The sequence below is a fragment of the Anabrus simplex genome, chromosome 1 (assembly GCF_040414725.1).
Source record: "Anabrus simplex isolate iqAnaSimp1 chromosome 1, ASM4041472v1, whole genome shotgun sequence".
Lineage (NCBI taxonomy): Eukaryota > Metazoa > Arthropoda > Insecta > Orthoptera > Tettigoniidae > Anabrus > Anabrus simplex.
The window spans coordinates 241,315,486-241,337,143 of NC_090265.1; the positions used below are offsets into that span (position 1 = coordinate 241,315,486).

The 21,658-nt window shown below is 38.7% G+C and overlaps 1 protein-coding gene across 3 annotated transcripts in view; it reads right to left on the bottom strand.

Annotated features, from left to right (window-relative positions):
- The window catches only part of LOC136886312 (uncharacterized), a 45,331-nt gene extending 24,780 nt beyond the window's left edge, over positions 1 to 20,551 (bottom strand). For 2 of the 3 annotated variants that reach the window (XM_067159056.2, XM_067159049.2), the window contains exons 1-2: positions 19,907 to 20,551; positions 359 to 495 (exon numbers count right to left, since the gene is read on the bottom strand). In XM_067159056.2, coding sequence (XP_067015157.1) covers positions 359 to 495; positions 19,907 to 20,314 — 545 coding nt within the window. In that variant the 5' untranslated portion in view covers positions 20,315 to 20,551. The remainder of the gene's footprint in view (positions 1 to 358; positions 496 to 19,906) is intronic. The other variant, XM_067159061.2, reaches the window with a different exon arrangement.
- Between the last annotated feature and the right edge of the window lie 1,107 nt (positions 20,552 to 21,658).

Genomic DNA, 21,658 nt, shown 5'->3' on the forward strand with positions numbered 1-21,658 from the left:
GAGATAGTACTTTCTTTTCACGCTTGTATCAAAAAACTTGATTTTACACTAATGTTTTTTTTCCGAGAAACCCCTCCAATGGAATTTACTTTAGAAATATGTCCCATATCAAAGTGAAACAACATAATCACAATCGAAAATTAAAAATAAATAAAAATTCCTAATACTGGTTACAGTGAAACTAGACAAACACCTCTCTTTATCAGCAACTTAAATAAGCTAGATTATCATTATTTAACCATTTATGGAACAATTTAAAAAACATACACACAAACAACTAACATACTTGTTTCACCTTTCAAGCTTGACTGACAAATAGCATATATGTGCAACTTACAAACCTTCAACTGAGACTTACCATTCTTTATTATCACTGCCCATAAGTTTACGGGTCTCCTCCTCTTCAGACACAGCAGGGGGTTGATATGATATTTCTGATACAGGTCCATACTGCGCCGTGACCAGGAGATCAGTGGACGGATTCAGAGTTAGAATCTGTAATGTTGGTAGTCAACCATTCTCATACATTTAAAGAAAACTAAAATCAAATTTAACCACATCTATTTCCTCACAATATATTCATGTAAACAAACCTAGGACATGTATCATAACACTGTAAAATAGGAAAATGTAAGCTGTCAAAAGGGATCGCCATTCTGTACCACCACCTACCTAACAAGATGGAATATACAGATTTCTGACCACCCTCGAAAAATAATTTAAAGCTGGCATTGAATCTGAAAACTTTCTACTGTCATGAGGCTGATATATCTGAGCATCTTCAAATACCACCGGACTGAGCCAAGATTGAACCTGCCAAGTTGGGGTCAGATGATCAGCACCTCCAACAGTCTGAGCCACTCAGCCCAGCTCTTAAGATATAACAACGCACTGTGATAACACAAATCCTTAATAATCATGATGAATGAGCTACTGTACTAATTATTCTGAGCTGATAAGGAGAATAGTGTAGACTTCAGATGTCGCTCATGTAAAACCTTGTAGCCTACAAAATTGCCAAATAGAAATTTTAATGTGAAGAGTTTAAGAATGGAAAAAGAAACTTGTGTCCAATCAATCACACAAAAAGGATAATGTTCTAACAGTAAATTAATACCATATTAAATATTATTCAAGTACATGTTTTGCCTTGAAGGCTTCTTCACGGCATAGGCCTAGTTATTACGGTCAACAACGTATACATCATGACTTGATATAGAAGTATTAATTAAAGCAAAGTCACCTCCGTACAGGCCATGAAGTCCCTTGGAGGAGTGGAAGGTAAAGGCTTCCACCATTGTTAACCTCGGCACGTGATGAGGTAGAGTGGTTAGTTCTACGCCCGGCCACCTTTGCCCCCAGGAATTAACCTGGTACTCATTTTTGATGTAGGCTGAGTAAACCTCAGGGCCATATGCACCTCCAGAAGTGGAAATCTCGTTTCTTAAGTTTTACGACTTCCTGGCGGGGATTCGAACCCACGTCTTTCCGGGTGAACCGAGCATGCCTTTACCGCCTCGGCCAGGCAGTCCCTGGCCAGTATTTATTACTTTTTATTATATTAAATGTGTAGAAACTTATGGTTATGGTGTGGTTTACTGCAATCATGTCCTAGTTCGTAAACCATGGGCAATGGCTAAGTGGTCTAATAAGTGGTCCTAAGAGTCGGGATAACAGTTCCTATGGAATAACATTGGGCATCTCTCGACATATTCTGAGCCATGGCCCTTTTGTGCTCAGGTGGTTAGGACTATACAACCAATCGGAGTTCTCTAACCTGTTAGAGGAGTATGAGTAGCGTCCTGCTTCACAGAATTTACCAATTAAGCCTTGGACCTATGGGAGTAATGGAGCCCCACTTCCATTTGACAGGCGAGGGACTCCTTTGAAACAACTTGGCAAAATGGAATTTGATGGGAAGCTATCAATATTAATAGGGCTCATGAAAGAAAGAAAGAAAGAAAGAAAGAAAGAAAGAAAGAAAGAAAGAAAGAAAGAAAGAAAAACTGCCCGAGTCAGCACAGAAGACAAGTCTTGGATGTGTTAAGGGTTAATAATATTCAGGTAAGGGGAGATAACGAAGGTATTGGAGATAATAAAGTGTTCTTTACAGGTGTTAAAAAAAAAGGGATGGGCAGTATGGTAGAAGACTGTTAATCAGGAATACTACTGCATGCAACATAGTTTCTGTTATGTAGGCCTATATAAATAACTGAATGATTTGGGTAGATTTAGCAGTTGGAGGAATCAGGACAATAACTGTCTCGGTGTATTCCTTATATGAGGGTGCAGATGAGCATTAAGTCGACAAGTTTTATCAAGCACTGGGCAACATCGTAGTCAGGCGATTTCAATGCGAGAGTTGGAAATGGAACTGCAGGATATGCAAAACCAAACTCGAAAACCCATAGCGCAACAGACCAAAAGGGCCATGGCCTGCCAAGCGACCACTGTTCAGCCCAAAGGCCTGCAGATTATGAGGTGTTATGTGGTCAGCACGACAGATTCCCTTGACTGTTATTCTTTGCTTTCTAGACTGGGGCCGCCATCTCACCATCAAAAAGCTCCTCAATTATAATCATGTAGGCTGAGTGGCCCTCAAACCAGCCCTTAGATGAAGGTATCCCTGACCTGGCCAGGAATCGAACCCGGGGCCTCCGGGTAAGAGGCAGGCACGCTACCCCTACACTGCAGGGCCGGCTTGAGGGATATGCAAAGGTGGTAGGTAAATGTAGGGAAGATATGGAAGAGTTTACTTCTGTGCCAGTATGGGATTAGCAATTATCAATACATTCTTTAAACATAAGGCTATTTATTCACTGCTATACATGGGAGGGTAGGGGCAACAGATCTGTAACAGACTATATCCTAACCAACTTTGAATACAGGAAATCTGTCAGGAATGCGTGGGTAATCCAGGGATATTTCAATGACACAGACCAGTCTGGTTTGTAGATAACTATCTCTGGGCCTAAGATAAACATCTGTCTGCAGACAAGTACAGGCAGAGAATCTGCAGGACGAGAAAATTAGGCAGAAGTACTTGGATATGAAGCGTGAAAAGTTTCGAACAATAGACGGTAAGCAAGATAAGGATAAAGAAAGAGTGGGTGGTGTACAGGGATACTGTAGTAAAAACATCAAGGGAATGCCCAGGAACAACGGTGTGTAAAGATGGAAAAAAGTAAATATCTTGGAGGAATGATGAAGTCAGGGCAGATTGTAGACTTAAGAAGGCAGATCAGAAACGTCTCCAAAGAAGAACTGATGCAAACAGGGAATTGTATGTAGGTGAAAGAAATAGAGCAAAATAAATCATTGTTGAATTCAAGTAGTAGTCTTGGTAGGATTTTGGTAATAACCTGGAAATGTTTGATAAATCATCAGTCAAACCTTTCTGGAAAGTAAGGAAGAAAGAAAGAAATGGAAAAAGGGAATGAATAATGGTTTGGGAGTTACTGGATGGGTGGAAGGATTTTGAAAAGTTTTTCAACATAAAAGTAAATCTTTCTGTTGATGTTGTACAACAATGAGCAACCATAATTATTAGAAATATTACATACTGTAGACATTAAAAAAAAATTTAATTAATAAAACACAATGCAAAAACGAGGGAGAGCATGAGTGGGCACTGTAAATCACATACGAATGTGTGTAACAGTTCTTGAATTAAATGGTACAACTTCCATCCTATTTTATTCGTTCAAAGTAAGGACATCATACTCCAACCCTCAAAAGTATGCACCAAAACACAGAAACATTCTTTTCTAGGAAATTATTAGAGATGTAAAGAAAATTCATATAAACTTTTTTCTGGCAAATTGAATTTTAAGTTACCTTCTCTGCTCCAATGTTTAATAGGACTGTCTGGACAGCTTAATCACTTTTAAGGGTCCCATGTGTAAGTTTTCCTCCGACTTGCTTCAAGTTTTCTTTCGCTACATGGCCTGCTTAAGAAATAGCATCTGGAATATTATGAAGGATATGCTTATAATCTCTTTTCTAGGAAATAGAATTTCATGTAGGCTCACTGACTCCATTATTTAATAGGACTAACCATTCAGGCAGGGTGTGCACTTTTAAGGATCCCAGGTGTACATTTTCCTCTGAATTGCTTCAAATTTCCCTGAAGGACTCCTTTAAGATACACTGTAATACTAAGTCGGCCTAATCCATATGTTAACCAAATGTTCCAGTTGTATGCTTGCCACATTTGAGCATGGTGTGTCAAGTAGTTTTTACGTGAACAAAACCAAGACAGAGACCAAGGATAAAGCATGCGCCAAAACACAGCAATTTTTTTTCCCACGCACTATTAAGAAATACAAATTTGAACTCCTCAGTCAAGTAGTTTTAAGGTGAACATACAAACTTTGAGATTTATTATTACTGCCAGTTTTTACTTACGATAAACCATGGTTCTTGTGGGAACCCTCTGATATTCTGGGATTGATACATAGACTATGTTACCCAGAATTATATTATCTTTCAAACGCTGACAGAAATTTCAAAATCAGTCCAATAGTCTCCGAGATAACCTGTTGCATATAAACAAAGTCTCTCTTTACAAATTAGTACAGAAGTATAGATTGCCAACAACGAATGTACCCAGATACAACCCACACTGTAGCCGAGGAGCTTTTCCTAGACAGAGAACTGCAAGTTTATCAGAAAATCAGAATTTATTTTATGATTCTTTCACTTTATATAACACATAGATGACATGGTTTTCATTGGCAGAATTACTGATCAGTCAAGACAAACTACTGTGGCAGCTAACGTACTAATAATTGAGATATTGCGATTGGGTGCAATAAATGTTAAATTTATACTTATTTTGCCAGGCTGAGTGGCTCAGACGGTTGAGGCGCTGGCCTTCTGATTCCATCTTGGCAGGTTCGAAATCCTGGCTCAGTCCGGTGGCCTTTGAAGGTGCTTAAATACGTCAGCCTCATGTCGGTACATTTACTGGCACATTAAAGAACTCCCACAGGACAAAATTAAAGCACTCTGGTGTCTCCGAAAACCGTAACAGTAGTAGTAGTAGTAGTAGTAGTAGTAGTTGGTTATTATTTTACCAGTTTAACATTGTTTGAAGAATTGCTAAAAGACAATATCCCAGCAGTAGGCCCCAGTAAGAACTCTTTAGATAAAATAAAGCATTAAGATAAAATGAAGCCTTCTATGACCAGAGATGTTTTATCAACTGTAGCATTTAAAGGAGTACATTCCTAGGACTAGTAATCTGAAAGCACCATGATAAAATTGATGAAGAGGTTCACCCCAGGAAGAAGCCAGAGTTAAAATTATACTGTAAGAATAAAACTGGAGATGATACTCTTGAACAGCAAGCAAGCAAGCAAGCAAGCAAGCATGTATACGTGTAGAAGGCATTCAAGGCATTGGCCATTTGTGCTATGAAGTAATGTCCAGTTTGGCACCTTAGCTGAATGGTCAGCATAGTGGTCTTTGGTTTATAGGGCCTGGGTTTGATTCTCAGTCAGGCTGGGGATTTTGTGTTTGATTAATGCATCTTCACATTTAGAATAGAGTCTATAATCTGAAAATGCAACATGTAAGTGCTGCAATAAAAGGTCAAGGAAATTTTCTGAATTAAGCACGAATCGAAATGAAACAATATCCCTACGGGGCGAGTTGGCCGTGCGGTTAGAGGCGCGCAGCTGTGAACTTGTATCCAGGAGATAGTGGGTTCGAGCCCCATTGTCAGCAGCCCCGAAGATGGTTTTCTGAGGTATCCCATTTTCATGCCAGGCAAATGCTGGGGCTGTACCTTAATTAAGGCCACGTCTGCTTCCTTCCCACTCCTAGGCCTCTCCTATCCCATCGTCGCCGTAAGTCCTATCTGTGTCAGCACAAAGTAAAACAACTTATAAAAATAAATAAAAAATATATATAGACATATATCCCACACTGTACTTGCCCAAATCTTGAATTCAAGACAACTGTTACTTTTCCTCAATCCGAAATGCCTTCTATAAAACCAGTTAGTAATTTCACAAACATGTCTAATATAATCAGTGTAGAGAAAACTACCCAAAGCATACATGTAACACCAGAGGTGGCCATTCCTTATGTGCTGAAGTGCTGTAGCACACTGTCTATTTGAAAATAAATTACTATAATAATATTATCTACAATCAAACACAGTGCATTGAAAAAGCCGTAGGCCTAGCTGAAGAACAGGAAATCATCCAACTTCCCTCATGACCACGAAACGAGACGTGCGCTCCACTTTGGGTCCGGTACTTGCTGTGCAGACCAGGGTTCAGCGAGAATTTCTAAGTTTATTGCCATAAGCGGAACTCTGTCTTTTGCGCACGCGTGTTCAACTTATCTGATGTACTGTGGGAACAATAGCCAAGACATCACTTAACAGCAATTCTTCCTTCAACCACAGCCATCAGCTGTTCCTGCCAGGTCTCTTAATACTCCCACCTTGGCTACTCATAGCCACATTTGTAAATCAAACTATAAAAGTTTTACTTTTTATGTTGTCAAAATAAGGAAATGACATTACGATTTTCTTTAATTACAAAATGTCTAGTTTATAAATTCCACTATAGTAACATAACACGTAATTTTGCATTATGGTGTTGCTGGTTTTATTTCAATGCTTTTGGTAACATTGAGAAGTTCGTTTTTTTTTTTGTTATTTGCTTTACGTCGCACCGACACAGATAGGTCTTATGGCGACGATGGGACAGGGAAGGGCTAGGAGTGGGAAGGAAGCGGCCGTGGCCTTAATTAAGGTACAGCCCCAGCATTTGCCTGGTGTGAAAATGGGAAACCACGGAAAACCATCTTCAGGGCTGCCGACAGTGGGGTTCGAACCCACGATCTCCCGAATACTGGATACTGGCCGCAATTAAGCGACTGCAGCTATCGAGCTCGGTATTGAGAAGTTCTGTTTATGCACGCTCACACCAAGTGTTTCCAAGTTTGTGAATGTTTTGTCATTGCAGGTGTTATTATGTGCTTAATGAGGAATGTACCATATATATGTGTGTGTGTGTGTTGGGGTTGTTTGCATGTTTGTTCAGTATGGAAAACTCAGCGGAGAACCTTTTGGAAACCGCATTTTCAACCAGAACTTTGGAAGAAAAACTAAGGTAAAGAAGTTAGGTAGACCTACCCCAGACTTAGATACTGCTCAGAAAGTCACTTCTAACAAATCTCCATACACTAGAAAATCTAACAGAAAAGTGTATGAAGCTGATTGGATGTGCAGGTGCGAGATTAGAAATGCCCTTTTCTGTTTTCAGTGTTTGTATTTTGGCAACGGAAAGCAGTGAGTGTTTGAGATCTTGGGCATTTAAACACTTTAATTAAGGAGCATAATGACAGTGAGAAACACATTAATAATTCTTTAAACTTAAGTGCTTTACAATCATTGTAATCAAGACTGTTTGTGATTATTAATAATAATAAAGTACCATACTTTGGGAACAGTTAACATTGCAACATTATTAAGCCATGCTTATCATAAAGAAAACGAAAAGCACAATCAACAAGTGGAAAATAATGTGTTATCAAGAATAATTATAGAATGCATTTCAAAGAGATCTCAAAAACCACCCAGAACGGGCTGTTGGACTCCATGCTAGACACCTGCAGAGAAGTGATAGCAGAAGAAATAGGCCTATAGCAAGCAGATTTTGTTAGTGTAATGGCCAATAGGGACGTTAAGCCTTGAGCAGACCCTTTGGTGCTATTCGATAGGAGTAGGCTATGTGCGGGCACCGGGTTTCACCCTTTCCCTACTATCATATATCACGCCATTCATTTCATCTCATTAACTCTTCTGATGAGGTTGACGTCAAGAAGGGCATCCGGTCATAAAAACCCGCCACAATAGATTCATCTCACCTCATACCTGACCCCGTAGGGAAACGGGACAAGGGTTGGATAAACAATGGCCGATGAAACTACTGATGTTTTTGAGCAGACGCAGTTAGTTTTGGTATTTTGGTATGAGAAAGATGGTATTCCATATGAACGATTTTGGGGTTTCTTTAAACCAGGTCAGGATGCGGATGCTCTTCCATCATGTTTTTTAATATAAAATAAGAGTTTTGTCTGTACATTGCTCAGAATTTGAAAAGAATGGTATTTCTGTATCGGTCATGTCTACAGTAACAAGAAAATGCATTTTTTACTTTTCCGTAATTTCTGTCTGTCTGTCTGTCTGTATGTATGTACATGCATCACGAGAAAACGGCTGAAGAGAATTTTATGAAAATCGGAATGTAAAGTCGGGTGATGAACCGCTACAATATAGGCTATAAATTATTTTAATCACGCTGAGTGAAATGGTAGTTTAGGGGAAGGCCTGAAATTTAATTCTCAAATATTTATGTTATATTAGTGGTTGTGTCTTAATGAAAATTGCTAGACTAAGATGGAAAATAAGTCGCTACAATATAGGCTATACATGCTGAGAAAAATGGTACTTTAGGGGAAGGCCTAAAATGTAATTGTCAAATATTTATTTTATTAGTGGTCGTATCTTCACGACCTGCACCTCATTTTTAGTCTCTTTACTTCTCTGTTATAATATAGCAGGTCTTTACCATTCCCTACCACCTTTGAAACTACATAGGTACCTTTTTTTGCGTTCCTCAATAATTGCTTTAAACCCACCCCACAGACTATTTACATTTTAATTGACAATTTTCCACCAAACATTATTACTTAAAAAAAAACCTCACACCAGTCTTATCAACCATATGGTACGGTACTTCCTACTTTTACAACCTTCCTTTCTATTGTTTTTTTTTAGCTACAAAGAAAACATCTTTGAGGTCGTTTATACCATCTATTACTTTCTCTATAGAGCTCATCTGGTTTTATCAGTACCATGTCGACAATATTCTTCCCTCTAGTTGCTTACATCACTTTCTGATTCAGCTGTCCATCCCCGATTAACGTACTTGCCATTTGTTGGTCAAGCTTCCTGTCGTTCATGCTACCTTTCGAATTGACATTTCGTAAAATGAAATCACCCACTACAATCACATTCCTTTCTGTGACTTTTATCACATAACATAACTTATCAAATAATTTCACATCAGCGTCAGAGCCACCCTTTCCTGGTCTGTATACCCCCAAAACATCAAGTTGTCTATTACGAGGCTTACACACCGAATTTCATGTTTCTTATCCGAAACTTTTTCATAGCTTACAAATTCTTAAAATGAATACTCTCTCCTACTATTCCTATCCTGTCTCTATGATGAACATTCCAGTTCCGCGAGAAAATTTCCGCATCCATAACATTTCTCAACCATGATTCAACTCCTTTTACATAATCTGGTAGGGCCTATATATCTGTAGATATACATAAATTTTAAAATAAACTGCAAACAGCTTTGTCCAGCCCGTCCGGTCATTCTACTGGACCGATTTCTCTCAGTTATATATTATTCTCTCTCAAATTCCCCGCTGGTGAATCATAAGACTTTGATAGGTCTCTACGGTCAGTTAACTTTGAGTAATCCTAAAATCAAATTGCTTTAAATGACCACTCCAATAATAGCAGGCAAAGGCTTACCCTACCCAACAATACAATCTGTACTTAGCAGGTTGCACACAGTTAAGGAGCAATATCTTAATGTAAATATATCGGCGAAACTAAAAGATTAAAAATGACAGCGACTATAGGCAAACCTGCAATTTCAACCAAACCTGGTACACACATAACTTAATACTATCTGGAGAGAAATACTGTGGGAGTAAGACACACCTAGCACCCTAGAGGTGGGGTTGGTAGGGAGAGACATGAAAAAAAATAATAATTAAAAACTTATATTAGTGTTGAATCCATTGTTCTCAGGGTCCCTGAAATAAATAGAGACACTCCCAATGACATTCAAGTCCAAGTTCATCCACCGTCGCCATGGGGGTGGGGGATGATTAAAAAGAAAATGTCCACAATGACGGAGACTTGTGTGTGTATGTTCCAGTATAGCTCTCAAACCAAACTTGACACACACGACTTCCTGTGGAGTTAAGACACCCTTAGCACCCCTATGGTTGGAGGTTAGGAGGGAGTGACATGGAAATAATCGATCAATATTAGCGTTGAATCCACACATTTCAGGTCACTAAGGTGAATAGTGACACTCCTGATGACATTTAATTCCAAGTACAGCCACTGTCAGCATGGGGGGTGAGAAGAGGTGAAAAAATGTCCAGAATGATCCAAGATTATGTACGTATGTACATGTGTATGTTCCAGCATAACTCTCAACCAAACCTGGTACAGAAAAATACTTTGGGGGTAAGACACTCTTAACACCTCTACGGTTGGGGTTTTGGACGGAGTGACATTTAATCATAAAAAATCACCAATATTAGTGTCGAATCCATACTTTTCTTGGTCGTTGGGATGAATAATTCGTAATTTGATACACTGGATTCTGTTTAAGTCCAAGTTCAACCTCCATCAGAACAGGAGAGGGGGCCAGTCTCAATGATAGTTGAAATCATGTACATAATATCAGATATAAGATTCTATAGCGTGATGTGTTATCACTTATTTTTATTATTTGAAGGGATCAACAAATTCCCAGATGATATGGGCTGCAACAAGGACAAAGCTCCATGCAAAACAAAACAGTGTAAAACTGAAACCTTTAATAAACTTACAACAATAACTGAAAATAGAAAATAGTTTGTAAAATATCAGTCAACATCACTAAAAAGAAATATACAAAAATTCACTTGATACATAATTAAGAGGTAACACAAATCATGAAAGTAATTAATTACCTGGACAATGCATGGATCAATTTCATATCAAGGCACGTTATCTGACCTATTTATAACAAATGCTGCAGAGCAGCGTGGGTCTGCTAGTATATCTATTAAATTACTTTATTCTATTCTTTTCTTTACAATACAATACAAATACTTTTATGTCATCCTTACCTGATTTCCATATCCCCTCACAGCTCCCTAATCCACCCAGTTTTGCTGAATGTATTTTAAGCCTTCTAAACAAACCTCCTAACTTATATCACTGCGTTCAAGTGAAGGCCATCTAAGCACAGATCCCTACCTCCTACCCACCCATTAGGATCTCTACTTCCTTTAACTTCTTCTGTGCTGCATTACTCAGATCCCAAACTTCCCAAACTATGTTGGTATCTACAGTCCCTGGCCATATTATTAAATGCACCTAATATTTTTATAATTCATTTGTTTCTAGAGTCTGGTTTAGTTAACTGGTTCACCTAACATTGTTTAATGGGTTGAATATAGTAAAACAGCTATTACTGAGTGAAATGAGCTCATTTGTTGTGCAGTATCATTCTTGTGAGAGCTGATTATTGATGAACAAGTACCAGTTGCAGTCTTAAGAACAGCAAGAGCCAACGTATTTGAAGTGTGAGTGCATTATTAACCCTCCGTTACACGCGCCGCGGAGTGAGAGTCCGCACTTTATTATTCTTTGGTATCATAGGCCGAAAATGCAAGGCAGAACAGGCTGCCTTCTTGTAGCTTCCTTCTGCAACAATACAAAGGCCGTGACGGCGTGAGAATGTCTGAGTAATCACCGAGCTGTTGATTACAGAAGTTTATATTGTCAACTGCAGACTTGCGGAGTCCAAGTCCGCAGGCGTGTATTGGTGAGTTGTTAATCTTACTCACTCTTTTGGTAAGTCATCCATTCTTCCGTTGCTATTTATTATAACATTATATACTTTTATTACCTACAGGTGTAGTAGTAGGCTCATTTTGATATATTTTCTACTTGTGATTATTTACAGTGGGATAAACACGATATTACAAAATAAGCTATGAATAATTATTTTGCGTCCTCTTTCCGGGGAGTTGCCGGGCTGAGTGGCTCAGACGGTTAAGGCGCTGGCCTTCTAACCCCAACTTGGCAGGTTCGATCCTGACTCAGTCCGGTGGTATTTGAAGGTGCTCAAATACGACAGCCCCGTGTCGGTAGATTTACGGGCACGTTAAAGAACTCCTGCGGGACTAAATTCCGGCACCTCGGCGTCTCCGAAGACCTTAAAAAGTAGTTAGTGGGACGTAAAGCAAATAACATTATTATTATTATTACTTTCCGGGGAGTTGGTGCGATTTATTCCGAGAGTTATGGATCAAATTGAGCAATGGTTGGACGACGAAGTTGGTGCAAGTGATGATAGTGATCGGGACATCTTAAACTTTAGTGATCATAATTCTGAGAGCAAACAGTCCACGCGCGAAGAGGACATGACTGAAAGTGAGCAGCATGAAATGTACATTGGAATGGACGGGACCGAGTGGAATCATCGCCCTGCAATATAAGGGTCAGGCAACCTGAACATAATATTATAAAACACTTGCCTGGAGTAGTAGGAGTTGCCATGAATACTGAGACGCCAGTTGAAGCTCTGGAATTATTCTTTAGCGACGAAATGCTACAAGAAATCGTAAGATGCATAAATCGCTATATATATCCTTGTGTCCTACAAGTCAAAAAAAGACAAAGTTGTATTGGTTCAATCTACTTTCCATGAGTACCATTCTACTGATGACGAGTCAGATGGATCAAAACCCTCAATGATTACCTTCTATAATGACACGAAGTCGGGCATTGATAAGGTGGATGAAATGAAATGCACTTACTCCATGGCAAGAACATCACGAAGTCGTGACTTCTTCCGTGCGATATACATCAATTGATAGAAGGTAACTATTACAGTTTTATTCCAAGAAGTAAATTAATAACAAATTATTGTTAATTTATACTTAGTTTTGCTAAGTCCTGTGATTTGCAATTGATAACTTCTAATTTATCCGAAAGGACTGAAATGTTCTTGTAAATGTAGATTATATATACATTTATCAATACAAATAAAATCAAAATAAAGTAATTACGATGTAAGACAGATTGAAAAAAGAGAGAAATAAGGAATTCTTGGAAAAATGATTGAAACGAAAGGAATGGAAGCTTACAAACAAACGCGGACTGTCAGTCCGCGCGCGTGTAGTGGTGTTAGAACAGAGCGCGCGTTTAACGGAGGGTTAACATCTAGTATTGTTGGTTTCCTGGTTTATTTACAATCTGTTGCCTCTAATGATAAAGTTTTCTGATTACTGAGAGATTTTAGATACAATACGATATGTAAAACAATGGGAAGTAAGTGATTTGACGCCTAGAAAGCTTGAGGAAGTAAAAGCACTGATTGGCACTAACATGTATTCAAATTGGGATATTTCTTGTAGATTGGGTATATCTGAATCATCCGTAAGGCGTGTAAAGACAAAAATTGATTTTGGTGAGGAATTAGTCCCTCAAAGGAAGAACAGGTGTGGCAGAGGACCAAAGTCCAAGCGCACCTTAAAGAAGATACGGTATGCCATGAGAACTGGTTTGATTCTGCAAAAGAAATTAAAATCAAAATGGAATACAGTGGCACCACTGTGTCTGAAAGAACTGTAAGGTGCAAACTTTCACAGATGAACTCAAAGACTTGCAGGCCTACCCGAAAGCTGAAATTGACTGCTGCTATGGTGTCAAAACGTCTTGCATGGGCAAAGGAGCACAACCATCGAGATTTGGACTTCTGGAAATCTGTGTCCAACTGTACAGTATTTGCCTACATACAGTAGTGAAAAATGTATACAAGACAGAGCTCCTTGTCGCACAGCGTGATCAATATAAAACTTTCTGCGGCAAGAAAACGTCCCTTTGTTACCCTGGCCAGGATATTCGCTGGACTTGAGCCTGACGGAAAATGTTTGGGAGCTGGTGAAAAGGGAAGCAACAAAGGAAACAGTCACCACAAAAATTTGCCTCATTGAAAAGATTATTCATGTCTGGTATCATCATCCACAGATGCAGGACACTGTACAAGCTTGCATTAACAGTATGCCAAGCCAAATCGCAGCACTGATTACGACTAACGGCGGCTTGACAAAGTATTGAGATGTTTGACTTAGTTCCGCTTACTGAACATCAAAAAAAGAGGTCTAATAATTAATATTAAAACTGTGTGGTTTATCAGTAATTAATAAAATGTAATGTATGAAGAAATTACATCCCTTCATTTAGACAGATCAAAATAATCTTAGTAGCTTTTTATACCTCCTAAACTCATAACATGTTAAAACTTGAAGGTGTGTCTAAAAATATGGCCAGGGACAGTATACCTGCTTACCTCAGATTGTTGATAAAGTGAAAAACTACCACCTTCTCCTTACCTTCCTCGTTCTCTTCTACTTTCCTCAACATCTGCCAACACTCTACCCTAGTTTCCTTTTCCCCACACACTTCCCCTCATGCCCAACAATGGAGTCCTCCATAACCAGAGCCTTAACCTCATGCCAACCTCATTTGATCACCTCCCCTCCTAGTTTCACTATCTTTTCTGATGGCTGCAGAATCTACTTTCTAATCCACCTTCTCCCTCCCATGACCCGGTTCCACCTCTCTTCCTATCCTGTACTCTTCATTTTCCTTAGACTAGGCACTTTATCAAATACCAAAAGAAATTAACATTCATTTTGCTCCTGTCAGATACAAATTTCATTATTGTGTTGACATATCTTTACAACAAAGAAGTACTGTATTCTGTCATTAACTAAGGTCTAATTAAAACCATGTTAACGAGATGTTCCCCCAGCCCATTTGTCCTTAACTAAAAGCATCTGTTTTGTTTATTGACAACATTTAAGACTATACTTTCAAAGCTACAGCATATGTTACCGGTTTTCACAATTAAGAAGAAATATTTCAGACAAAAGAAAGACACTGCATGTTGTTTTCAAGTTTTTAAGTGTGTTTAAATTTTAAGATGTCTTTGACAATATTTCAGTAGATGCGGATGATACACCGTGGGTCAAAACATGTACTACTTATAAAATATGACTATATGTCGCCTACCCTCATCGGAGGGTCTGCCTTGCAAGGGCTGCACTCTGCTAGAAATAGCCACATGAAAAAAAAAATATCCATTTATAATTAAGTGGATAGTCTAGATGTACTAAAAAAGGTAGACCAATTATAATTTCTTTTAAAGGAAGATTTTACTGTTAAAAAAGTTAAGTCAATATGAAAACGATTATGAAATTTGTCACTTGTAATTCTTAAACAAAACTTGCAAATGAAAGACAGCAGTCAACTGTATTAAAATGATGCAATGTCACCTGCTCAAATGTTCCACTACACGCTCACTGTTGATCCAAGATTCCTAGTGGGGAAAACATCTGATCGCACATGCGCATCAGGAGGTTCAGGTCTAAATTGCAGAATTATTAACAATATAACAGACATTGCAAAATAATACTAGTTTTAATAATTCAAAACATTCATTGAAGAATGTAAATTTTTTGGCGGTTTTCCTTTAAAGTCTGTCTTCATGTTACTGGAATCTTAGGGGCCCGTGGAAATAATTTGGGCATCTGTGATGTATGGGCGTCCACTTACTTTACCCCTGATTATAATGTTATATTCCTGGTTGAATTCTACACTAATTTAACTTAACATACCCTACCACAAATTATGTTTTACGAGATAAGTGAGCCTAAATGGGAACATCAGATGACAATTTCTGCGACAGGAAATGTTAGTACGGAGTAAAAAAACAAATAAAACAGAGCAAATAGACAGTGCGGTTCGGATCGCGCAGCTGTAGGCTTATATTCGGGAGAGGGTCAATTTGAACCCCACTGTTGGCAGGCCTGAAGATGGTGTTCTGCAGTCTCCCATTTTTACACTAGACAAATGGGGCTGAACCTAATTTTGGCCATGGTTGCTTCCTCCAGAATTCTAGCCCCCCTATTCCTTCGTCGTCATGAGACCTGTCTGAGTTGGTGCGATGTAAAACCAATAGCATTAGCAAATAATTATGCAGTCTCAGCTACTGTGAGCAGGCATTTTAATTTGATGCCATTTACACTGCTTCCATGTCAATTTCAATATTCTGCTTTACTAGAGGCCAGAGAAACTGGACCTCCATTGGGTGATCTGTGGTTATGCTTCCCTGCCGACATGATACGACGTGGAGTGCGGAATGGAAGCTTCCCTGTCTGTCAAAACTCAGACTACCGCTGCCAAATTTGAACAAGCAATCTTGGGATCCAGACATTGACATCAGACCAATGATCCAAAGAGGAAGCCAAAATAGGGTGGTGGTGGTGATGGTAAAAATAAATAAATAATAGGCCTAATAATAATAATAATAATAATAATAATAATAATAATAATAATACAATTTTCTGTATTTTATCATGAAATAAACAACAGGGTGCAAAAGTACAACATGAAAAGATGTAAATAACAACAAAAGATCAACCCTGCATAAGTTTGCAATAATTCGTTATAACAAGAGTGAACAAGTTTTCAAGTTTTACTTTTTCAGCCTCTTGTTAATTTACAAATATTATACAAATATTTATCTTGTTACAGGGTCTTTATTTATGCTTGGCAGGGACTTTATCGCTCAAACTTGGCCGTCGATAACAGGCCGCTGGCGTGCGTGATTTCCCGCACTTCTGCAGTTGCTGAGAGCTGAGCTCTGAGATAGTAGGGTGTTCAATGAAGCTACTGCGTACTGTATGTCGTACTGTATAGTGTTTTATTGCGATTGTGTATAGTGTTGTAATGTATATTAAATATTCGTTACGTGAACGTGTTTATCTGCACAATACTTACATTAAGTGCAGAAAATCGTGTGCTAGGACAAGACAAAAGTTTCGAGCGAAATATCCAAGAAGATCTATTCCTATCAATCGGACAATAAAACAAGTGGCCAAGAGATTCAAACCTACAGGTTCAGTAAACAATAAAAATAGACGTAAAGATCGTTATCTCCTTACTGAAGCGTGTTTGGTACGAGGATTATAAGTAAAAATCTGTGGCCCCCTCGTAGCTCAGATTTAACGGCATGTGATTTTTATTTGTGGGGAATGTTAAAAAATGTAGTTTATGGGAACAACCCTCACACACTAGATGAACTTAAAGACAATATAAGAGTTGCAATTGCATCCATCAGTGCTGAAGAACTTTGCAGAGTAACCGAAAACTTCATTAGGAGATGCCGATTATTTTGGCAGCGCATGGGGAACATTTTCAGTATAAACTGTAAAAATGGTGAATATCGTATGGCTTTACAAGTACACAAAAAAATATATCAAATGGAAATGTCCAAATTTGACAACCAGTCCAGAGCACTCGGAGTCACTTGATGTAGAAGCCTCAGATCACAGTGGGCACTCCTTAACGATGTGTTCCATTGTCTGCTCCTCCGCTCCACAGTCGCAGTCGAACGGAAACCCCATTTCTTCAACTTGTAGCCACACCTCCCTTGACCCGTCCTAATTCGGTTCAGCTTCGACCAGGTTTGACACGGCAGTTGGAATCCTTCAACCTTCTTTGTTGGATCTTGAACCAAGTGAGCGTTGTTGGGTGGATGTTCATGCCAACGCTGTCGCCACTCAGAGGTCATGTCGAAAGAACTGATACTGTTAAAATCAGTCCAGGGTGGTTTGCGTGATTTCAGACGAGTTGTTGGTGGGTGTTGTAGGGCATCGTACAAGGGAGAGTTCTTATGAGAAGAGATTTTCTTGAGCAAGTTTACCCTAGCTGCTTTCCTCCTTAGATCTGGCAGGGCAATATTAACTAAGACAGGTAACCACTGAATGGGAGTAGATCTGACAGTACCAGTGATCACTCTCATGGTTTCATTAAGCTGGACATCAATCTTTGTTGTGTGAATGCTGTTTTGCCATACAGGAGCACAGTATTCACCAGCAGAATACACAAGAGCGAGTGCAGCAGTACGTAGGGTATTGGCGTCCGCACCCCAGCTACTTCCGGCAATCTTGCGGAGTAGATTCACTCTGGAGCCAAGTTTCTTAGGTAACGTGATGCACTGTTGTTTAAATGTCAAGGACCGATCCAGAGTGATGCCTAGATATTTGGGATTGTAGTTATGCGGTACTTCGGTTCCGTCGAAAGTCACATGTAGCTTCCTATGGGCTTCCTTATTATTTAGATGGAATGCATGATAATGATTTTGAGCACCGTATTCTGCCATACATACGCACGTGCCGTAGCCAGCAACTGAACCGTCACTGGCAGTCAAGGTCGAGCGAGAAAGTCCCTGCCAAGCATAAATAAAGACCCTGTATAACTAGAGCACTGTCCCAACAATTTATTTTGAAACTTGAGATGTGGAATCTTACCTCACATGACATGAGATGGGGGGGGGGGAGTGTTCAATGTCCCTGCTGGGAACTCGCTACCCAGCCTTAAATAGATACTTTATAGTAAAATATAAAACTACAGCATGCACGGCAGTAGGCAGATGAAGAAACGCTGCTACTGCCTGAATCATTCCCATAATTTGAAACAGATAAGTAGGGCCATGATGCTATGTCATAATAAAAAAACTTTTATAAACGCAGGGTATATTACTACAGGCCTGTACACTATTTTGTGGCCTAATCTGGTGGCTTATGCCTGAAGACGCCATTTGCCGTGCAAATAGGGTCAATCCAGATCAATGATCTAATCAATCCAAACCCACAGTCTGTCACTCACCGGACTTAACCTTCTGAAGATGAAGGGGAAAAATATGTTTAAGGGTGGTACACTGTGACACAAATAATCAAATTTCTATGTCAAGTAGCCTATTTTTCAAGGAGCAGAGTTGGCTTTATTGAGCCAAGTTATTTATGGTTATGGCCTACCTTATATTCTGTCAACATATTTAAGCAGTTTAAAGATATCAAATACTTTCACCACATTCGTATTGATTTATAAAACACAAATTCTGTATTTAAATAAGGAGTCCTTTGCTAAAGAAAAACTACCTATGAGAAGTTTATAGTTTCCATACACAATACATTGAACAATTTTTATACTGGAATTAGAGAACGGTCACTTGCAAGCCATCCCAAACTTTCTATTGGCAGCTGAAGCCACACAATATTAGCAGTCGATAAATAACAAGAAATAATTCTCCAACATGAGCGTTTCTGACATTCATGTTGACAAGTGGTAACAATTAAATGGATACACATGAACCTGAACAAAGTTGTTTTAGTGACTGAATTGTAATCAATTAATAAACACACACCTAAACGGAGTCCAACCGCCTTTATGCCTCGCTTTGCTTGGTAGCCTAGGCCTATATCTTATATGCCATTAACAGACCGTTTGTGGTAAATGAATATAGAACTAAACATATGAAAGGAGGCCAACAATTTGGCCACTCACATTAATTCACAGTCACAGATTTGAATACTGCTTACCTAGAATTTGTCACATCACAACACTGAATTGGCACCCACTGTCTCATAGTTTTACCCAGTCAAATTATCACTACCTCATGTCTCAAATTACAAGATATGAAAATCTGAATTAAATCAAGCTTTACAGAGCTAATGAGGATTCATATAGGCCTACTGCAGTATCTTAGAAATAAGGTTCACACATCATCCCTGGCAAGAAAGCTGTTGTTGAATAAATGCAGACTGAGTAGATGATATGTTGTTTTACATACAATCATAGTCTATTTAAAACATTATTACCATATATCTAGGAGTCATTTAAGGCCATGCGAGCAATTATTTTCTGGTGGATTTCATATGGAACTCATCAGAGATCCATGGTAAAAAAATGATTCAAACAGTTTTATTTCTAGCCTATACAGGAATATGCTGTGATTTAACAAAGGCCTATTTACCACATCAATTTGTTGCTAATGATGTCAACAGTGCAAATGTTTACAGTATAATTAATCAAACTGGTCAGGATACATCAGTCAACACCCGAAAAGTAACCCACTTCCAAGACCTTGAATACTGGCTTTGAATAACTAAACAGATTAATATTACTACAATAAGTTATACAAAGCTTACTGAATATATATCTTACCTGTCCGTTCCCAACTTGATTGTCAAGCTGTCTAGCGAGTCTCTGCTCTTTTGAGGGAAAACATGGGCAACCTTTCCTCCTCCTTGCCATGCGAATATATAAAACAAGCAAACAGACGCCTATGACAGTTAAAACTCCACCTGAAATAGCAATAGCCAATTCCCCAGCAGTTCCTGTTTCGTCCTCTTCATTTTTACTCGGAGATGAATAATCCACAGCTCCTTCCACAAGCATTATAAGTCCAGCGGCTAAACAAAAAAGTCCAAGCACGAGAAGAAACCACTGAAGACATTTTGTTCGATTAACACCATTATTAACAGTTTGAGATAAGTAACTAACAGGTGTCCAATCACTCTGCTGTTCGTATGTGACAGTAGTTGGTTGATAAACAGGTCCACTGGCAGGCATGATGACACTATTATAGTAGCGGACCTGAACTGCGTATATACCGAGTTTTAGGTTAAGTCACTGTTAGAATTGACGTTCGGAGTTCTAGGATTCTATTTCACGAAAACAATGTTTCACTATCAAAGAGAATATCTTGTGTGACTAGAGTGGTAGTAAAATGTAACTGAAATATTCTATTTCTCAAGTTCTACTATACATTGAGTTGATCTGTTCGTCAAGGACTGCTGCATGGTCACCATTTTAGCTTCTTCCGTGTTGTCAAGGCCATGTCGGAATGACTCATCGGCTACATTAAAGATTACCATACGAACACGAAGCTTATAAATATAATTTAATAAAAATACTATAATTATATTTTTAAAGTTTCTAAACTTTTTCCATATTTATAATAACTAAAGATATATAGTGCTGCAACGCTTCACAATAGATGAGAGCTCTTTGAATTCTATCGATACCAGCGATCGATGCACAGGCGATCACACGGCTATACTTCACTACCACTATCTCTATGGCAACGCAAGCACAAGTTAAATATCTTCCCGCGCAATCATGAGCATCATAATTAGACAGGGCCCCTGGGGCGGACGGTGTTATGCAAGGTGCAGTGCACATGGAGGGCTATTTAAAAATACGCCAAGCTATGACATAATAAAAACATTCTTTAATTATAACATGAAATACGAACGATTAAATGTAGAAAAAACTGGCGAGGTTTATAACACTAATTGTAACTAATAAGAAATGCAGAAACATGCAGTGCAAATAATTGTATTCTAAAACATGTTGTGATTCCTGGGAGGGAAATATATCTGACCTTTTATTTCACCCCGCCTTCCCAAAGCTCCGCCCCTATGCTCCACTATAAAATTTGGACGCATGCGTAACACTCCAAAGAATTCCATTAGCTACGGTTGCCCGTAGTAACGACGCCGAAAACATCAAATAAGTGCTCGTTACGCGCCGTATCCCAGTCAAGCATTGGTCCGTCTGTATTCAGTTCGGGAACGGAATCAAAATGTCATGAGATCAGATGTTGTGAAATAATTTCGTATTTAGTGAAAGAAATGTGAATGTCAGTAGCAATATTACTTTTTAACTGCTCCGAGAATGGCTCCGGATTAAAAATTAGTTACAAATAATGACAATAAAGAAGGATTCATTAGTAAATCAAGGTTTGAGGATGCTATTTAAAATTACAAACCGTGTGGTCGTCGTGTGTTGAAGTGTGTGCGCGTGTGTATTTTGAGAGGAAAATATTTAAATGCATTTTTCGTATTCACCATGAAATGTGATAACCTTTCGTACAAGAGAGATATTTTTCAAATTTATTATTTCAGCAATAAT